General features: G+C 43.9%; 1 protein-coding gene across 3 annotated transcripts in view; it reads right to left on the bottom strand.

The window, feature by feature from the left end:
- Positions 1–18562, bottom strand: part of DIAPH3 (diaphanous related formin 3) — a 535934-nt gene extending 517372 nt beyond the window's left edge. For all 3 annotated transcript variants that reach the window (XM_061133813.1, XM_061133815.1, XM_061133814.1), the window contains exon 1: positions 18383–18562. In XM_061133813.1, the coding sequence (XP_060989796.1) occupies positions 18383–18562 (180 nt within the window). The remainder of the gene's footprint in view (positions 1–18382) is intronic.
- Positions 18563–21746: the final 3184 nt, after the last annotated feature.

Here is a 21746-nt window from a genome sequence, read left to right as displayed (position 1 = left end):
ATGATGTACTCTGCATATAAGTTAAATAAGCAGGGTGACAATATACAGCCTTGACGTACTCCTTTCCCAATTTGGAACCAGACTATTCCATGTCTGGTTCTAACTGTTGCTTCTTGACCTGCATACAGGCTCTCAGGTTTTGCTGAGTGTTAATGGTATTGAACCTCCTTTCAGCTGCTGTGGTCTCTCACATGCTGTCATTTTTCTTTGGGGCTGAGAATTCCAGTCAGCAGCAGCTTCTCAACACCATCCCTAAAGCCAGCGTGCTGCCTGGGCCTCAGGACATTGGCAGCTTCAGGGGAGACTAAGATGGGAGGGAAGCAAACGGACTGAGTAGGTAACACACACACACATGTACAGCACAGGTGGTGAGCCTCAGTATCGTCAGTGGTGACTCCACCTGTCGTCCATGGCTCTTCTGTTTGCAATCACTGTCTGGCAGATCATGTGCATATCTTTTTCTCTTTTTTTAAACCTGCCAGGAACCTTGTTTCCCTTATCTTTGAACTAGACATACCACAGTGCGGGGAACATATTAAGCCAGTGGTTTAGAGTTTCTATTTTCTGTTCCTAATACAAATGCCTGAGTAATATCCCAAAGCAACTGAATCAAAATACCCAAAGACAGGGCCTGTCCTAAGTACGTGAGCTCCTCCCAGTGCCTCGAGCATATAACCATTGCTAGAAACCACTGAACCGGGCACACTGTTGCGAACTCTGCCTTTCGGTGCCGAGCATCAAGGGGTCTCCAAAGTCCCACAGGGGCAGCTAGAGCACACACGTGTTGGTTTGTGTGTCTCAAGCACACGGTTCCTTCTCTTCCTGTTCTTTGTAAGCCAGCCCTGCCACAGCTGAGGAAGCAGAGCTCAAGCAAAGCCAGTCACATCCTCACTCTCCCAGAAATCCGGACTTGGAATTCAGATATGAGAATCCGGACCGAGAGCATCACACATACCTAGGACTGTGAGGCTCTGTGATGAGCTGTGTAAAAGGCAGACCAGCAGAAGCAACACACTGCAGACACACCACTGTGGAGCAGATGCCTCTTAGGAGGCAACCTGAAGCCGTGTGATCCCAGCCAAAGGGGAGCTGCCAGCTTTCAGTTCGCAGCTCCAGGCCAAGAGAGGAACAGCTAAACTTACTGTTCTTGACCCCAAGAGACAGCCCCAGGCCTCTTTACAATTGCTGTTTCTAACCGTGAACTAGATCGTGACTGTGCCTTTAAGCCCAAAAAAGGCCTTGACTGAGACAGAAACCAAGACTGCAAAATGAAGGCTTAGGTATCCACCTCACATCACCATTCCTAGCAACACTTAGTGAGACTTACTGTAACCGCTAACACACCCAACGATCTGACAGACTAGCCCTTGTCCCACCTTGGTTTAGTCACTAAGTCGTGTCTGACTCGTCTGACCCCAGGGACTGTAGCCCGCCAGGCTCCTCTGTCCATGGGATTTCCGAGGGAAGAATACTGGAGTGGATTGCCATTTCCTACCCCACAGGATCTTCCCAATCAAGGGATAGAAACTGTCTCTCCCACATTGCAGGCAGATTCTTTCACCACTGAGCCACCAGCGAAGCCCCATCTCACTGATCAGGAAACTGACTGTCACACAAGTGATCTACCAGAGTGGGCAGTCTGTGAATGGAGTCTTGGTCAATGAGACCCAAACCCAGGCTCAGACCCCTCCCTTTCCCTTCCCTCCGTCTTCGCCGTCCCAAACCTAGGGAGGAAGACCCACAGCAGAAATAAAGCAGTTTCTGAATTGTTTATGAGGCAAAGAAGCTGAAAATAAAATCTGAGCAAGAAAGACCAGCATAATTCCAGCTGGGCAGTTAATAAGTGTTCTAATACTGACGACACAGTGTTACCTTGACACTCGAGGGGAGTGAGTATAAGAAGCTGCGAGGACTGTAATTTCTGAAAATTGACTAACGCAAAAATAGATGTTTTGCTAGGGAGTTTCCCTTTTATCTTTTAAAGTTGCTGAAGTGTAAAATAGAAATGTAATGAATATTTTTTTGTTATTCATAGAATTTACAGTTTAGTACATGCCTTATATACCATGTGCTTCCCAATAAGACTAAACATAAGCGACAAAAACATTCACATTTCAAAATATCATTAAAATACATACACACACAAGTCTAACTAAAGAAAATTTCTTTTAAATTATTGATAAGTTTGAACTGTTTTAAATAACATTTTAAATCACCACTAAGTTTTCTTGCATAATTTGATTGCTACTTTTTATTACTACTTCTAAATTGGTTTGTTACTTAAAATGAGTCAAAAAGATTATTGCATATTTACAAACTTGACGTGTGAAGAAGGGAGAAAAAGAGCGCAATTCCAGCTCTTACATACAGTCCCAGTACTATACATAAAATGTGGTTACACTTGACACTTCTTTTAGAAATACGAAACAAGCAGGATATCATTACTGAGCATCTAAAATAGCAAGGAGCTTCCCAGGTAGCACTAGTGGTAAAGAACCTGCCTGCCAATGCTGGAGATGTCAGAGACGCAGGTTCAGAAGATCTCCTGAAGGAGGGCGTGGCAGCCCCTCCACTACTCTTGCCTGGAGAATCCCGTGGACAGGGGAGCCTGGAGGGCCATGATCCACAGCGTCAATGAGTCGGACACGACTGAAGTGATCGAGTATGCACGTAAGCTAGCAAGACATCACGTCTGGTCTGGTATATAAGTACCTATAAAACATAGCATCTGCCCTCTAAGGAGTTTACAATTCAATAGCTTTCAGAGGAAAAAATAAATAACCTAGGTCACATATTTCCCTTTTCAGCTAGTCAAAAAATAATATAAGTAACTATCTTTCCAGTGCTACACGTGCTGAAACACATGGGTTCCTCACCTTAATAGTCTTCATTGCACTTCTTATCCAAAGAAATTTGAGATATTTGGAGACAGAAATGCATGAATGAGATTAGACACAGAGCAGTCCAATACTGTATCAAACTTACACTGTGTTACATAATGATACAGCCACATTCCAACACAGAGCATTCCATGTCACAATTTGGGTTTTGAACACACCAATTTCCAGAGTCAAGCTGTTAAGATCATGCAACTGCAGCCTAAACCGCCTTTGGCAATCCTCCAACAAAGCCAAGGAGACTCTAGTGATGACTCTCTTGTAACAACCCAAGTATGTTTGTAAAGGACTTCTGGACGCACATAGTTTTATACTGATTACCGCATCATTCAAGCACATTAATAAGTCAGCAAGGGTTACGGGGGAGTCAGCAGCTGACAGCCACAGGCGCAGGAGTCCCCAGTGATCATAACCTAGAGCAGATGACTGATTACTGTCGCTCCTGTGAGGATACGAAGATAAACCTACTGTACCTGCTTTTTATATTATGGAGATATAATTTACATATAATATCGTGTAACTTTAAGGTATACAACATGTTGACTGATACATTTATATTTTGCAATATGATTGCCACAGTAGCTTTAGCTAACATTTTTATCACATCACATAATTATCATCTTTTTAATGCTGAGAACATTAAGATCTAATCTCTGAGCAACTCTGAAGTTTATGATACACCATTGTTGACTATAACCTCTATGCTGTACGGTAGACTTCCAGAACTTATCTTCTAATTATAAGTTTATACCCTTTAACTCATCTCTCCAAAGTTGACCTCCTTTAACACATTCCCCTACCGTGCTTTTTCAGATTCTACATATAGGTAATATCATACAGTATTTGTCTTTCTCCCTTAGGCTTTTCTCACTTAGCATAATGCCCTCAAGGTCCAACCACATTGTCACAAACGGCAGCATGTCTTTCTCCCGGATGGATTTAATCCCACTGTATATACTCAGTACGTGGCGAACCTTCTTTGTCCGTTCACCTGTGGATGGGCACTGAAGTTGCTTTCTATCTTGGCTACTGTGAGTAACGCTGCAATAAACATGTGAATCCAGATAGCTTTTTTTTTGGCTGCGCCGGGTTTTGTTGCTCCATGCGGGTTTTTCACTAATTGTGGCAAGTGGGGGCTACTCTCTAGTTGCAGTGCATGGATTTCTCACTGCAATGGGCTTCTCTTGAGAAGCATGGGTTCTAGGCACACAGGCTTTATTAGCTGTAGTTTGCAAGCTCGAGAGCAAGGGTGCAGTAGTTGTGGCCCTGGGCTCAGCTGTTCCGTGGCAAGTAGAACCTTCCCAGGTCAGGGATTGAATCCATGTCCCCTGCATTGGCAAGCAGATTCTTGGCCAATCTAGACCACCAGGGAAGCATCACAGATACCTTTTCGAGGTTCAGTTTTCATTTATTTTAGACATATACCCAGAGCTGGGATTAATGAGTCATATAATAGTTCTTTTTTAATTTCTGAAAAACCTCCATACTGTTTTCCTTAGAGGCTGAACCAGCTTACAGTCCCTGCAACAGTGCGCAAGGGTTCCCTTTCCTCCACATCCTCACCAAAACTTGCTCTCTTTTCTTGATGACACCCATTCTAACAGATGTGACCCCAAGCCTGTTTCTGTTATCACTGATGGCGTTTCACTCACAAACCCATCACTGAGGGTAGCTTCAGAGGCTGTGAAAGTGTATCACGTTTGCCTGAACAAGATGTGCAAGTTATCCAGGAACAAACCGTCCCATCACTAGAAGGCAGTCTGACCTACAAATAAAGACTCTGAGACCACAGGCAGTCCCTTTAAACACGAATGTGGGTCAAAGTATGGCATAGCCATTAGTCACATATGGCTATTTCAAAAGTTAATTCCAACTAAATCAAATTAAAAATCAGCCCTCTAACAGCATGAGCCACATATGACTAGTGGATATCAAACTGGACACAGCAGAGCAGAAAGCTCCATCATCACTGAAAGCTGTGATGAACAGCACTGACACAGGTAGACGCCTGTATCACCAGGTAGCCAGTGAAATGAAGGAGTACATGCTGGAGGGAAATCTCAAGTCCAAAAAACTAAAAGATCAAAGTGAGAGTACTTGGAACACCAAGAGGGTAGGAAGATGGATAAGCAAAGATTAGAAGAGAAGAACAAGTTAGAGAAAAGATTTGAAGAAATGATGGGTCAGTGCTCATACTCTGAACTCCAGTAAGATGAAGCTCCAACACTTTGGCCACCTGATGCGAGGAACTGATTCATTTGGAAAGACCCTGATGCTGGGAAAGACTGAAGGCGGGAGAAGGGGACGACAGAGGATGAGATGGTTGGATGGCATCACTGACTCAATGGACATGAGTTTGGGTAAACTCCGGGAGTTGGTGATGGACAGGGAGGCCTGGTGTGCTGCAGTCCGTGGGGTCGCAAACGGTCGGACATGACTGAGCAACGGAACTGAACTGAACTGAAGATGAAGACCAGCCACTGGGTTGGCAGTAGTTGACCTGCCAAATTTTAGTGGAAAGACAGAAGCAAAAGTTGAGAAGCCTGTGGGAGGTGTCTGAATCCCCCCTTTACAAGCGCTCTCTACCCTTGGCTAATGCCATCATGACAGGAGCAATGAGCTGAGAGCTGTTTAGTACTTACATGTTAACCCCCAATATAACATATTGAAATATCATGTTTAACTATAATACAGATACTACTGTTCCCACCTCATAGATGAATAAATAAACAACAGTAACAAAAGCAATTTGCCAAGGTCACAGAGCTACCAGTTTCAGAGCCAGGACTTAAACCCAGGCTAACTTCAGAGTCTGAGCTCTTTAAAATGACACAGTATGGGCTCCCTGGTAATACTGCACCTCTGTGTCCATGCCAGACGGAGTGCAAGCCTCCTGAAGTCAGGGACCAAACTGTACCCAACTGTGCCACTCAAATATTTACAGAATAAATGAGAGCAACGAGTTCACAGAACTTGGCTATGAGGGAAGGAAACAGCACGGTACAGAGCGGTGTCTGGGTCATGGACAGTTGGGAGAGGTGGGTGTTTGGTTTTGCTCCTGCTCTTTCTTTCAGAGTAGAAGATGTTTGAGCATTTTAATAAGATGGGGCCTGTGAAGAGTGAAACAACCTCTTGCAGTGGAACTGGATGAAGATCAGGGGCAAAGGGGCTAACCCTGAATAGAAAACCAGACACTTCTACAGATACTGAAGGAGAAAGGAGGAAGCGTTGCGGATATAGATTATCGGTGCAACAGCAGGAAATTGAGCCAGTTCAAGCAATATGGCCTTTAACTTCTCTTTGAAGAAGGTGTCAAGGCTGAGCGTGGAGATGCAGGAGAAACAATGTCTAAGACAGTTTCAGCGAATGCTGCGCCAGGGCAGCTCCAAGTGGGAGCTACGCACACACACCGAGTATCAGTAAAGCATCCAAGTGAAAATGATCAAAGTCATCACTGTTTCTGTGTGGGGAAAATCTCAACCGGGATGTAAGGGAGTCAGTGAATTTCACACTGAACTCATTCTGTTGGGCTTTTTAAGAGGTTCATACATTACTTTTTCAATTTAAAACACTATTAACAACAAAAAGGAATCAGGCCCATAGAGAAGGTAAAAAGAGTGAATACAGTCTCAGCATAAACGCTGAGAGAAGTAAAAAAGGATGGAACCAAAAAGCGGGGCCTTCCAATGGCTCAGCAGTCAGAGTCCACCTGCGATGCAGGAAACACAGGCAGCAGATGTGGGTTCAATCTCTGGGTCAGGAAGATCCCCTGGAGAAAGGAAATGGCAACCCACACCAGTATTCTTGCCTGGAAAATCCTCAATCCATGGGGCTGAAAAAGAATCAGACACAGTGGGGTGACTAAGCAACAGCAGCAGCCAGAAAGCTAGCTCAAAGCCCCGGCCCGCCTGGCTGCGTGCCGCCCACAGCCTTGTCCCCAGCGCAGCACCTCTCTCCTCGCCTCGGTCCCATCAAGCGCAACACCAGGGTCGTGAGGGTCCTGCTTCAGAGCACTGCAGAAAGTGATTAAGGAGTGCACAGTCCACCAGAGAGCTGAGTGAGTGCCGGGCCAGTGATGACTGCGACGGCAGGCTGCAGGCCCTGCCAGCCAGCAGGTCCAGAGCCCCGACGTCGCAGGCCGCAGGGCTCGCGGGGTCTCCCCCGGCCACAGAGCGTGGGTCCCTCACTGAGAAGCCTGTCAGGTCACTCCAGGCTTGGAGACAGGAAGCAAGTGCACATGGAGGCCAGTGCTCTTTTATTTACTGATATTCCATGTTATATCAGGCTTGAGGAGGCAAGGAATGTGAAGGCATCCTAGTTCAAAGAGTCCTGGGTTACTTCTGTAGGGTGTGGAGCAAATGCTGTCAGCAGGAGGCTGACAGAGAAAGAAAGAGAGGCAAGGGCAGAAGATGAAGAAAGGAGGGGGATGCACCCAGGGACCAAGCTCTTTATGTGGCCCCACTGGAATTGAGGTTGGGTCCCTGGACACCAGGAACGGGGGAAGGAGGGCGGAGGGAGGTGGGCAGCAGAAGGAGAAAGGTCAAGATGCTGTCAGTAACTGAGATCTGGTCACCTGCCCTTCAGGATATCCTACACTGCAGACGCGGAAATCTCCCCCACTCTGGGGTCTGGGAAAGAATCAAAAGAATACAACTACAGTCTCCCACCTAGAAAGGGGTGACTTTACGATGAAGCAAAACTTATACTTACTCACTAGACACTGTACTCCAGATTTTAAATTCTGACCCTTTCTAGGCTGGCAACAGGGGCAGGGTCCTCCCCAGATGCTGGGCAGGGTGGCAGCCACAGCCCCGTCAGCCACGTGGTCACAGGGGACGCAACTGCTCCAGACCGGACGACCAGCCTGTCTACCACCTTCAGAACAGTGTTCAACACGTGACAAGAGACATTCAACACTTCATCACAGAACAGGCTTTCTGAGAGATGCGTTTGCTTGACTATAAGCCAATGCAATGTTCCAAGAATGTTTAAAGCAGCCTAAGCTAAGCTATGATGTTCAGCAGGTTAGGCATAGTCCATGCAATTTTGACTTATGATATTTTTAACTTACAACTACTTTATCAGGCCCTAATCACATGGCAATTCCAAAAAGAGATGTAATAACAGCTGTCATATATTAACTGCTAGTTTTGTGCCCAAGCTATTATAATAACATGCATTACCTCGACTAATCCTCACAATACTATGAATATCTATCCCACTTTACAGACAGGGTAACCGAGGCACAGAAGCTAATTCACCCAAGGACATATAAGCCAAGCCTCTCTATCACAGTGGTTGGGGTGGGAGGCAGGTTTTAAGCCACACTGCCAGGCCCCTGGAGGACCTGAGTCAGCAGGCTCAGTCCTCCAATGACCCAGGTATGTTTCAAGTAGTCTCTGCAGGCCCTCCCAGGTGGTGGTAGCGGTAAAGAATCCGCCTGCAAAGGGGACATGGATTCGATCCCTGGTCAGGAAAATCCTCTCATGTAGGAAATGGCAACCCGCTCTGGAACTCTTGCCTGGAAAATCCCATGGACAGAGGGGCTATAATCCATGGGGTCGCAAAGAGTCGGACACACCGAGCGACTAAGCACACACTCACATGCCCCTCACCCACCCCCACCGCAATCTTTTAGAGAAAAGAAAACAGACATTAAAGGTATATCACTAACATTTAAATTTAAATTAATCATGAATAGATTAGTGAATCAGGTGGTATAAGATTACAAGAACTATTTTGCATAGATTTTTCAATTAACCAAGTGTTCACATTGTAAGCTTAAGCCTGTATCAGGCACCACCAAGAGAGAAAGTGACTTCCAAAAGCTTACAAACATATGCACATAGCAACTGAAAGCAGGCTCGAGATAACATATCAATAAGAGTAAAATAATACCCTCAGAAGAGAGTTGAGTGCAGTGAGAACATGATTTTAATCGAAACCATCACCTTTTATAAAGAAATGAAACTGTCACATTGGATTTCTGAATATAGATTATGTGAATTCTATTTTTCATGTTCATTTCTCAGGCTGTCAAATTTTTCATTAGAAATGAACTGTAATTGTCATTTGAATTGCATTCCATCCAAAGTTTTGATAAACAGAAACCGTTTAATACCACAGAACAATCTATAATTAATGTCACCAATTTGCAAATCCTGGTTAAAAACTGAATGTTAACAAAGTTTCATTTTTATGACACCCAAATAAACGTCTGCCTCAGCAAAATGCAGTGACTACAGGAAAAAGTCCCCCACATCCTGAGAAGATACCTCACAATAAAATTGGAAAAATAAATGTAACATTAAGTATCTTACAATTAGATCAATCCACGTATCAATATCATACTGAGAGTTTTAAGAAATTCTATACCTTATCTCCAAAAAAAGCATATACTTTTTTTTTAACATCTATAATGACCTAGAATTAGCAATAATTTCTCTGATGAGTTTTGGACAAGTTACTTAGACATCTTTTCCATGAAGGTCTGACATAGACCACAGCTACCTGGGAATATCGCAAGGCCCTTAGCACACAGGATGTCCTTAGGAGATGTTTCACACATTAAGTCATAGCGCCCCCTCCTTTTCAGGTATTTAAGATGGGCTATGATGCTCAGTGGTGGAGAGATTAGAAAGTTATTGGGTACTAATTCCATTCATGGGAATATTTTTAGGGGAAAAGAGATAAATATAAATTGGAAACCCCCTCACCAAAAAAAAATTAAAATGGAAAAAAAGTTTAAATAACATAAGCCCTTATTTCAAAGAAATGAAAAGCAAAGATAATAAGGAGATATGGACAGAAGGGGAAGAAATGAACATTTCAGTAGGATTTATGATGTTTCACTTCTGAAGCTTACTGGTGAGCAGTACATGGTGTTCTATACCACTTTTGTAAGATAAAATGTATTTTTTAAAGACTGCAAGGGAAATGCTGACCCTCAGAAAACCATTTAGAGGTAGACTGTTTTGAAGCACATTATATACAATCCTTCACTACTGATAAATACTTACTAATCACTTCTGGTTCGCTACTGATAAATACTTACTAATCACTTTTAGTTCATCACGAAATAAAACACTAAAGAAAGGGACAAAACTTTTGCCTGTTCGGGGACTCTCCTAACTCCTCAAGTCATCTCCAAGTTCCTCCAACTGAGGTCTGCAGGGCCCTTCTACAGACTCTCCAATTCTATCAGAATTTTAAAACTTTCTATTTTTTCAAGATTATATTAAACATTAGAAATAAAGCAAGCACATTCTGGTGGAGAAGGAAATGGCAACCCACTTCAATATTCTCACCTGGGAGATCCCAGGGACAGAGGAGCCTGATGGGCTACAGTCCACGGGGTCACAAGAGTCAGACACAACTTAGTGACTAAACCATCACCACCAAGCACGTCCTGGACAATCTGAAAGTGAAAGCTGCTACAGTCCATGGAATTCTCCAGGCCAGAATACTGGAATGGGTAGCCACTCCCTTCTTCAAGGGATCTTCCCAGCCCAGGGATTGAACCCATATCTCCCACATTGCAGGCAGATTCTTTACCAGCTGAGCCACCGGGGAAGCCCTCTCTAAACCACATTCCCTCAGGCACTTTTGGTGAAACGCCTACATTTATGTGCAGCACCAACATGGTGTCGGCAGGCCAGACAACACGGACAGCATGCCGTGTAGGTTTCACAAACTCCTGCACATAGGAAAAATTCAGGTCCAAAAGGTAATTCGAAAATGACACTATTCAAGGAACAATAAACCTACAGCTACAGAAAGTTACATTTCAAGAAAAGATGAATACAGGGACTGGTGGCCTTGGCTCCGATTCTTTCTGCTCTTTTTCAACAGTTTCATATAATTTACTTGGGAAAAAAAAAAGTACATATGGCTCTTTTTTATCATAGACACATTACAAGAGTTCACTACTCCAGCCAGAAGAGCCAGTGAGGCTGTTCACTTCAGAGCCTCCAGTCCAGGCCTCGGGAGAAGGATGGAGGTGTTCGGTGACAGGCCTCCGCCCGCCGCGCAAGCTGGGCCTTTGGATGCATGGTCTGGGCTGAGCCTCCTCAGCTCCGGAGTCCCACTTCTGCCCCAAGAGCCAAGGTGACAAAAAGGAGCCCAGCAAACCACACACGTATCTTTCCACTGATACATCTAATAATGAGGATGTAATTTCAACAAAAGTCATCAATCACATTAATGTTACCAATTTAAACTTTATAAGTTTTATAGTTTTGTTTTGGATTTTATATGTAAATCTGTTTTATAAAAGAGCCAGAAGCATAAAGATTTATACTTAGCTTTTTATATACACATATATAAGTAAAATTATTTTTACTATCATTCAAATCACAATGGAGTGTCACAAGAATTTTTTTTCCTCAATTTGAGGTTGTTTCCTTTGCAAGTTCCTTTTTGTAAGTTTCATTGGTACTCAAGTTTCATAGTTGCATGAAACTCGTTTTGCAAATAAAAACATTCCCCTCCCAAAGATTCAGAAGCTTGCTCTGACTTTTCAGTCATTAAGAATCAGAAGTCTACACCACTGTGCATGTCAGCTGACATGTCAGGGTAAAACTAGGGAACCGAATGCCTCCGTCTCATCATGAGGAAAAAGTATGGCCCAGTTAAGATTTCCCAAAGTAAGAAAGTTATTCAGATATGCACTGTAATGTCCCCAATGCCCTAAAGCCTACACAAAAATTGTACTACCACTTCCACTATCACTACCAGTGATGACAACAACAAAACTATAAACGGTAAATACTTAGACAGTCTAAGCGCGGTTACAGGTACCGGTCTCAACCCATCACACTTAGCTTCTCATCTCCCCACAACTTCCTTTTACATATGAGGAGACGGGCACAGAGCGAGGTTAAACAACTCGCCTAAGTTCACACAGCTAATAAGGGACTCAGCTGGAATCCAAGCCCTAAAAGTGACCCAAGTCACTGCCCCGAAATATTATTCATAATGTCTCTTCTACAGAAAATTTGTGAGAAAGGATCATAATTGATCATTTGAAGAACAAAATCTATGGCAAGCATTTCCAAGTAGGTTTCATTAGACAGTACTCTGAATATTCCAGTATCAAAACTTAACTTACTGAAACTCTTAAATTCTCCCCTAAGTTAATAACCATTATGTGATTTGCTATTTGCGAAAATTACTCTCGGCGCTAAGGTGTTTCAATGCCACCCTACTGCTACTGAGAGAGCGTTACCTTTGTAGATCCTGTTCAAAGAAAGCTCATGCTTTGATCCTTAATATCCCATGAAGTAAAAGGTTATGCTTAATCTATATTTTATAGATCTAAAAGTCAAATTAGTTTCTGGGATAAACAAGCAGAGTGTGATCGTAAGCATATTCTGTAGCATTCATTTCACTCTGAGTTTGGAGACAGTATACGATGTGCTGAGTTAAAGACAACTGCATTAGTGCAACACAAAGCAGTTTTGTCTTGTGTTATTCTGTAAGCATAAACAAGTTATACACACGTTAATTCACATTCCATATAAAAAGCCAATTTTAAATCCAATTTATAAGGCAATAAATATATAAAGATTCTAGGACACAGCAATAAAGTTATGCCATAAAGCAGAGTTAATTTAAGACAACAATAATAAAAGCATGACAAATTTTAGCATTCTACCAGCTGCACAAAGGTGTTTCAGGTAACATCTGTTCAGAAGCAATTGCTGCAAGACAGACTAGATGAGATGCAAGGTTTCATAGTGCAATAAATGTATGTCAGTTTGCCTGCTTCATAATTAAAGACATGAGTCTTTGAAAAAAGCAATTAAGCCTTGCTCTAAATCTAAAACAATCATCCCTGCTCCCACCCCTTCTTAGTCACAAAGATCAACATGATCCAGAAGTGTATGTACCATCTATCATCTGTTTTCAGCAGCTAATATGCTCCCCAAAAGCCAGTGGATATATTTTGTTTCTTTTAATAAGTCTTATTAACAAACAAATTTTTTTCTATTAGAAGGACAGAAAGAAAAGAAAGTCTGAGATGATTCAGAGCAATTTACATTCAACCTTCTATATCCGCAGGTTCCGAATCCGAGTAGTCAACCATCCATAGATCAAAAATATTTGGGGAAAAAGGCTTCAGAAAGTTCCAAAAAGCAAAACTTGAATTTGCCACAGGATAGTCCATGGGTGTCTCAAACAGTCAGACACAAATAAGTGACTAACACACTGTGCATAGGTTATATGCAAATGCTATGCCATTTTATGTAGGGGACTTGAGCAACCATGGATTTTAGCATCCAAGGAGGGTCCTAGAGCCAATCCCCCATGGATACCGAAAGACAACTCTACTTAGAAGACTGGGCTGAATAAAGTGATTTTACTTTAAATAGGTTTTTGTGCCTGCTGGGTTAGGTGGAATTTTGATATGAATAAAATTTAGATGCCTAAAGCCTTCAACTAAGAACACAATCTCCAATTCTTGACAGTGTAAATCTAGGACAACTGAAAGCATCACTTTTCTGGGGACTCAATGAAGAAATTAATTCAAAAAAAGCACACAGAAATCGCCTGTATCATTATCATAGTCGCTTTATGAGAAAGATACAGCACAGCAAGATGAATGAATGTTCTTGTCTTTCTAGGAAACCAAACTGTGGTTATCTTCTTTTTGCTCAGATCACAAATCTAAAATAAACGATACCACAGGAAGAGATTTAAATGATCTGATGGTTCTCCTAAAGCATACACTTACAAGTTGTGAAGCCAAAACTTTCAATGTGGTCATCCTCATAACTATACCTGCCATTAGTTTCCTGTGGCGGCAGTAACAAATTAATACCACAACGATGACTTAGAACAACAGAAATGTTTCCAAAGGGGCTAAAATCAAGGTGTCAGGAGGGCGGACCTCCGCGGGCTCTGTGGGAACAGCCCCCTGCCTCTCCCAGTCTCTGGTGACTGCAGTGTTCTTTAGCGTGTCACTGCATCTCCCGCCTCTGCCTTGCAGTCACCACATCTCCTTACCTTTCTGTAGTCAAATCTCCCTCTACCTCCTCTCCTAAGGAAATGTGTTTGCAAGTAGGGTCCATCCAGACAACCCAGAATAATATCTCCATTTTTTAAAACTTAATTATGCCTACAATGTCCTTTTTTGTCATAAGGTCACCAGGCTCCAGAAATTAAGATGTGATGCTTTTGAACTGTGGTGTTGGAAAAGACCCTTGAGAGTCCCGTGGACAGCAAAGAGATCAAACCAGTCCATCCTAAAGGAAACCAATCCTGAATATTCATTGGAAGGGCTGATGCTGAAGCTGAAACTCCAATACTTTGGCCACCTGATGTGAAGAACTGATTCATTTGAAAAGACCCTGATGCTGCCAAAGACTGAAGGCAGGAAGAGAAGGGGACGACAGAGGAAGAGATGGCTGGATGGCATCACTGACTCAACGAACATGAGTTTGAGTAAGCTCTGGGAGTTCGTGATGGACAGGGAGGCCTGGCGTGCTGCAGTCCATGGGGTCGCAAAGAGTTGGACACGACTAAGGGACAGAATTGAGCTGAATCTTTGGGGGGATCATTATTCAGCCGACCACTTCTACCTCCAAAGAAGCCCAAGGAAACGAGGTGAGCAGACATGATTCTCACCAAGCCCACCCCAATTTCAGTTCTCAAGTTCTCAGTACAACAAGCAAAAGTTCTCCAACCTAACACCTCTTCCCACCTCACAACCTGCTTACAATCAGGAAATCACTATCTATATTAATTAAAGACATCACTAACTAGTGTTAATGGTTCCTGAATGAAAAACGCAGCAGTAATGAGTAAAACTCCCACTAGCATGGGAGAGTAACACAGCTCATGGACTAAGGATGTGTCCTCTGGAGCCAGCCTCCCTAGAGTCAAATCCCAGTCTCACACCCAGGCAACAATGCAACCAAAGGCGGTTTAACCTCTGTACCTCAGTTTCCCCTTCTAGCAAACAAGGCTACCTTGTATCTACCTCATTGGGTTGTTAAACAGATTACAGGAGCTGAAATCTATGACAAACCTAAAACAGTGCTTGTCTTATTAAAGTTAACTGTTATTACTAACAACGATCAACCACAGTAGACATACAGGTGTTAATGGATCTGGTGAAAACCTCTCCTATCAAAACTGAGGCTACTGTAGTGACAGAACTAGATACTGTAATAACAATCTATACAATGGAAACCATAAGATGAGATGTGAAATTTACAGTAAAGTCTGTGAGAACTCTTAAAGGATATCCTAACTGAAAAAGAAGAGCTACTCTGCCAGCTTGGATCAGGGAATTTACAGGCCCCCTTTCAGAGGACCGGACCCCCCACATCCTGGAGATGGAGACTTCGCCTGAAGCCACACGTCCTGCTCTCACTCTGGATCTGGGACTTCCCCTGTCTCTACTGTGCATTTCTAGTAGTGGGAGGTAAGAAGTAAACGCCTAGTGTCACTGAAAGACTTTTCACAATGAGTAGGAAACCGTTTTGTTTTGTTCTAGAAGGGAAATAGAACTTGGGTCCAGGTACCAATGGTGTGACCTAGGGCAAGTACCACTTTAATGATCTACTGAATTCTCTTCACCTTCACGAAGTCTTCACCCAGGCTCCTGCCTTGTCCTTCCAGCCTCCACTGGCACCCCGTCTCCATTAACTATCTCCAGGACCCCCCCCCCCCCTCTCTCTCTCTCTCTCTCTCTATCACACACACACACACACACACACACACAGGACCTTCACACACACACATACACACATGCTGCTTGCCACATCCCCTGCTGAAACCAAGTGGTTGAGTTCACAAGCAGCCCAAAAGAAGCTGATTTATTGTGCAGCCAAACTATCCTACATTTACAACAGACAAATCTCTACTATTTACACATATCTATGGGGAGAAGTTCTATGCTACAGACGATTATACACAATTCAACACTAACTAGAGGCCCACAACTATACAAGTAGCAGAAAATAAGGATCTGTCTGCTTTATCTAGGTTCAAAGTAGATAGAAATTCAGCGGGGACCAGAGCTCCTACCTTCTTACACTAAGGAGCCAGTGGCCATTGACCCACAGTTCCTCACAAGCTTGCAATCCTGTGGCTTGCAAACACCAGTCACGCACATTATCACTAACCTGCATGACTTGTTACAGTCAAAAGCAACCAGGTGACCTAATGACTATGTGACCTGAAGGGATTCATACTAGCTAGCAACATTTCATTCCAAATCAAGAGAAAGCCAAGAATGGACTTGAGGTCCAGCAGTACAGCAGACTGAACGACAGAACAATCACTATTTGGGGCACTGCTGAGATCTCATGAGGAATGGGTGGTGTCCAAAATCACCCTCCAACCAATTAGCAAGCATCACTGAAGTGGGACTGAGAACAGCGAGAAGCAGGCAGGCTGGGAACACCTGCTCAGAAGGTAACCTGGTACTGGGATACTGAGCTTAGGCTAGGAGAGTTAGAATTGCGCCTGCAACTCCAGGCTCTCTATGATTCCAATCCAACAGAGAGATGGCGCTTTCAGGCTCCTAGTAGAAATAGACTCAGATCATGCCCAAAGAAAACTCTCCCGAGTTAGGACTCCTAGAAGACAGGTTAAGATTAAGCATTGAAATTACCAATACAAAATTTAACAAGCACAGAGGGAGAGACCACTCTACCACGAGTGCAAGTCACTGTATACAGTCCAAAGATGCACATACCATAAATGCCAAATACAGAAGAAAAAGAGTAAAATAGCCAGTGTCTAAAGGAACAAAGGAATAAGAAACAGCAATATAAAGAATACAGTAACCAGGCAGATTTGAAAAAGAAGCAAATGGAACTTATAGAAATAAAAGATAATTGATAATTCAAATATTCAGAATAAGTTAAATAGATTAGACACAGCTGATGACAGAATTAGTAAAATGGAAAATACCAAGAAATTATCATGTAAGCAAGAATCTAAATTAGTTTATGAGATTACAAAGAAGCCAAATTACTTCTAAATTAATTTAAAGTCATGATTCAAATCAGACTTCTACCAATCTAAAAACACGCACAGTATTTTAAATGTAATTAGACTGAGGGCTTAAAAGTGTGTGTCTTTAGACATTTTTTCATCTTTACAACATACGTAAGAAGTGAAAAACAGCACAGAACCTAGAACTCACATCACCTAATACATCCTTCAAGGAAACGAAACCTATTAATATTATTTTAGGTTCTTCTTTCATGACCTCCTTGCTGGAAGGAGTCACAGAAAATTACATCTCATACATTCTGGAGCACAGGAGTCAGAGACAAACTGGAATGATGACATTAACCCAGAGAGTAAAAAGAAAAAAAGTCATTGCCCAGTGGATTCTTCCCATATGGGGTAGAATCTTTCACTGCCAACTCTGTCTTATTTATTCCTCAGCCATGTTAAGATAACAGTTAATAACACAGTTGATCCCCTTTGTAAAATTTCACCATTCCTATGGTCATCTTGATACTTAATTTTGCATCATTAATCCATGCTGTCCTTCATTTTCAGTATTCTGATACATCTCAGGCTCTGCTCTGTTTTATTCATGTGTCATTTTTGACTGTTATATGTAGCTACTCACTCCTCCTCAAGCCTTCATCCCTTAATTTGTGTATCTTGACTCACATTTCTAACAACTTTCATCTGTTCACAGAAGGAACAAGCTGTACTCTAAAATTTCACCTATGACTAAAATGTTTTTCCGTATTTCTAAGTAAAATGGGGGGGTATTAAATTTTCAATTGTCTCACTCCAAATGTACCAACCCTCTATGTAATTTGCTTGTGATTTATTTACACATAGACAACAAAACAATCTTCTCTCTTCTTTCACTAGTTAGTGCCAATACAAAGATTTACAAGGCGCTAATCACGACACTTCTTTGACCGTTAAAGTGAGTAAGAGAAGCAACCGGAATAGCAGGTTTCAAATACTCAGAATTCTTTCCAAACTAACCAAAACATTCTTTAGCGGTGACTGCATGACCCGCCAAGTTTTAAAACGAGCCGTTTCAATTTGTAAAGTTATAATCTACTTTTAAAAACGTCTTCTTGGGAAAAAAAAAAAAACACTTCTTGGGAATTAAAACACGAAGCTGAAAAAGCAATCCTATCACCTAAAGATCACTTCGATATATCTCATACCCTCAGATGCTAAGGGAAAAAGGAAAAGTTTAACTTGAAAATGCAAAGTGCACGAGAGACATCAGGACTGAAACGTTTGAAGCTGCTTCTCACGACAGCCTTAGGAAGTTGGGGCAGTGATCTGGTGTTTGTCAAAGGATCCAAATAGAACTGGGCGCTGCCGTCAAAACCCGTGAGGAGACGGCAGCTCTGACGATCTAGAACAAAGCGTAGCTCACGGCTCGGTCCAGGGAACCCGCCCCCACTGTCGGCCAGACCGGAGCTGAGGAAAACCGAGGGACCCAGCACCTGGCCTCAGCCCGCCCGGACCAAGGCCCAACTTACAAACTTGGGGCGCTTCTCCGCAGGCGCCGCGCGGCCGCGGGGCGGCGGAGGGCGCTGCAGGCCCTTCCTGCGCGGCGCCTCGCTGTCCCGGCGGCTGCGGCCCGGGGAGGAGGCGGGGTAGGCGGCCCCGGCGACCGAGCGCTGCGCCGGGGCACGCAGCCGCGGCCTGTGCCGGTCCATGCTTCCGCGGCTCCGGGCAGGCGAGGGAGGAGAAGGCCGCAGCTCTGCAAACCGCGGGAGGGAGCCCGGCACCCGCCGCGCGCGCGTCCCCAATCCCGCCGCCGACTGCGCCGGCCCGGCTCAGTCCAACCGCTGCCCCAGACCGCCGCCGACACATCCGAAAAGTCCCGCCGCCGCCGAGCACCCGGGCCCAGCCAATCCGGGGCCGCCGCCGAGCCTGGGCGCAGCCAATCCGGGGCCGCACTCGGAGGGACGCGCCCTGGGCGCCGCCCCTTCCGGGCAAGAAGAAGCATGATTGGCGGTTCCGCCGTTCTCTGCGCCGCTCGAGCCTCCGGAGGCGCAGGCGGCCCAAGTTGAAGGGCAGTAGGTGCGGCCGGCCTTGGAAGTGTGGGAAGAGTACCGGGAAGTGACTAGTCTGGGTGTGTTTGGAATTTGGAGAATGGCTTCCGGCTGACCGGGGATGGGGCGGGATCCGGCGGGGCCTGCCCAACGCCGCCACTTGAGCAGAGCTTGGATGCGAAATCATCTGATCCCCGTCTCCGCACGTCTCGGGAGGCCCCGGTGTGACGGCCACTGGGAAAAGTAGTTCATCTGGGATCTGTACTTGAAGGGCCGCTAAGCAGGAGAGAACCATAGCCTCCAGGACGCCCTAGAGGACGCTTTCTGCAGAGGCCGTCTGAGCGCCTGCTGAGAGCTGGGAACCCGCTCAAGGGTGGCAGAGGCAGCCACCAAAAACCAGACAGCGCTTCCTGGAGGAGCGCACAGTCTAATAATGTGCTTCACAAATCCTTACACAGATGAAATAGCATGAATGTTATAGCAGTTAATTTAAAAGTTCTTGAGAATTTTTTTAAAAAATGTATTAAATCTGAAGGGGAGGATTTGGAAAGAAGAAAGGAAGGATGCAAAGACTTTCTTAGGACAGAAAAGAGTGGCGTGACTTTCAGCAAAAAGACGTTCCAGGCAGAGGCAAGGCCTAGAGGAGTCATAGTCAGAACATTGGAACAACCTAGATGTCCATCTACTGATGAATGGATAAAGAAAATGTAGTACATATGTACAATGGGATATTACTCAGCCTTCAAAAGGAATGAAATTGGGTTATTCGTAGGGATGTGGATGGATTTAGAGTCTGTCAGAGTGATGTAAGTCAGAAAGAGAAAAATAAATATTGTATATTAATGCATACAAGTGGAATCTAGAAAAATGGTACAGTTCAGTTCACACTCGGTCATGTCCAACTCTTTGCAACCCCATGGACTGCAGCACGCAGTCCATCACCCCTGTCCATCACCACCTCCCAGAGTTTACCCAAACTCATGTCCCGTTGAGTCGGTGATGCCATCCAACCATCTCATCCTCTGTTGTCCCCTTCTCCTCCTGCCTTCAAGCTTTCACAGCATCAGGGTCTTTTCCAATGAGTCAGCTCTTCGCATCAGGTGGCCAAAGTATCGGAGTTTCAGCTTCAACATCAGTCCTTCCAACGAACACTCCGAACTGCTCTCCTTTAGGATGGACTGGTTGGATCTCCTTGCAGTCCAAGGGACTCTCAAGAGTCTTCTCCAGCACCACAGTTCAAAAGCGTCAATTCTTCGGGGCTCAGCTTTCTTTATTGTCCAACTCTCACATCCATACATGACCACTGGAAAAACCATAGCCTTGACTAGACAGACCTTTGTTGGCAAAGTAATGTCTCTGTTTTTTAATATGCTGTCCAGGTTGGTCATAACTTTCCTCCCAAGGAATATGCGTCTTTTAATTTAATGGCTGCAATCACCATCTGCACAGATTTTGGAGCCCCAAAAAATAAAGTCTGATATTGTTACCACTGTTTCCCCATCTATTTGCCATGAAGTGATGGACCGGATGCCATAGATCTTAGTTTTCTGAATGTTGAGATTTAAGCCAACTTTTTCACTCTCCTCTTTCACTTTCATCAAGAAGTTCTCTAGTTCTTCCTCACTTTCTGCCGTAAGAGTGGTGTCATGTGCATGAGTGAAATTTAGTGAAATTGCTCAGTCATGTCCGACTCTTTGCAATCCCATGGACTGTCACCTACCAGGCTCCTCCATCCATGGAATTTTCCAGGCAAGAATACTGGAGTGGGTTGCCATTTCCTTCTCCAGGGGATCTTCCCAACCCAGGGATCAAACCTGGGTCTCCCGAACTGGAGGCAGATGCTTTACCATCTGAGCTACCAGGGAAGCCCGTCATCTGCATATCTGAGGTTATTGATATTTCTCCCGGCAATCTTGATTCCAGCTTGTGCTTCATCCAGAGAAATGGTACAGTTGAACCTATGTCCAAAACAGGGATAGAGACATAAAGGGAGAGAACAGATACGTGGACACTGTGGGGAAAGGAAGGATGGAACAAATTGGGAGATTAGGACTGACATATATACACCACCTTGTGTAAAATAGATAGCTAGTGGGAACCTGCTGGTTAGCGCAAGTTGCTCTGTGATGTCCTAGCTGGATGGGACGTGGGCTAGCATAGAGGTTGAGAAAATGGGCCTTGGGTCTTAGTTCAAGTAAAGTCTTCACACTACAGTTGGGCAGGGAAGGGAGGATTGTTTATTTATTTGTATTTGTTATTATGTTTATTTATTTGTACAAAGCTTCTGTGTTGGTCTCTATACTCAGAAAGTATCTAAACTTTAGGGGAAAGTCCAGGAGAACAGAAAGGTCAGGAGAACTGCAAGTATGTAATTCCTACCTATTGGTAATCATTGGATCCGTATGCACATTTTACTCCTGTTATTTACTAGCTATGTGATGTTGAAGGTGATGTTAAAATTTCTCTCTTTTGCTTTTTCAAATGCAGAAGGGGGTAATAACAATACCTAACAATCAGAATTGTCAGGCTTAAATGAGGTAGCATATATAAAGTTCTTAGAAATGTCTGTGAAAGCCCCTCCCAGCAAAGACTACCAGGAAGGAGGAATGAATGTAGTTGAGCCAGTGGAGTTTATTACACATAAAGAATGAGAACATGCACTTTGGGATGGGGTTGCTCAGTAAGAGGTGCTAGAAAGGCCTGAAAGGATTTGGACTTTGGTTAGGTGATTTTGGAAGACTCTTCAGAAGCAGAATGAGAAGGGTTACTCTGAATTTCAGTGCTGTCAGGGATTGGGGACTGTTTGATGATTGGGTAACTTAGTAAATCTTATCTGGTTGGATGG

This window comes from Dama dama, chromosome 30 (assembly GCF_033118175.1).
Source record: "Dama dama isolate Ldn47 chromosome 30, ASM3311817v1, whole genome shotgun sequence".
Taxonomy (NCBI): domain Eukaryota; kingdom Metazoa; phylum Chordata; class Mammalia; order Artiodactyla; family Cervidae; genus Dama; species Dama dama.
Note: the sequence above shows the minus strand (reverse complement) of the source record. Positions and strands in the feature narration are given on the sequence as shown.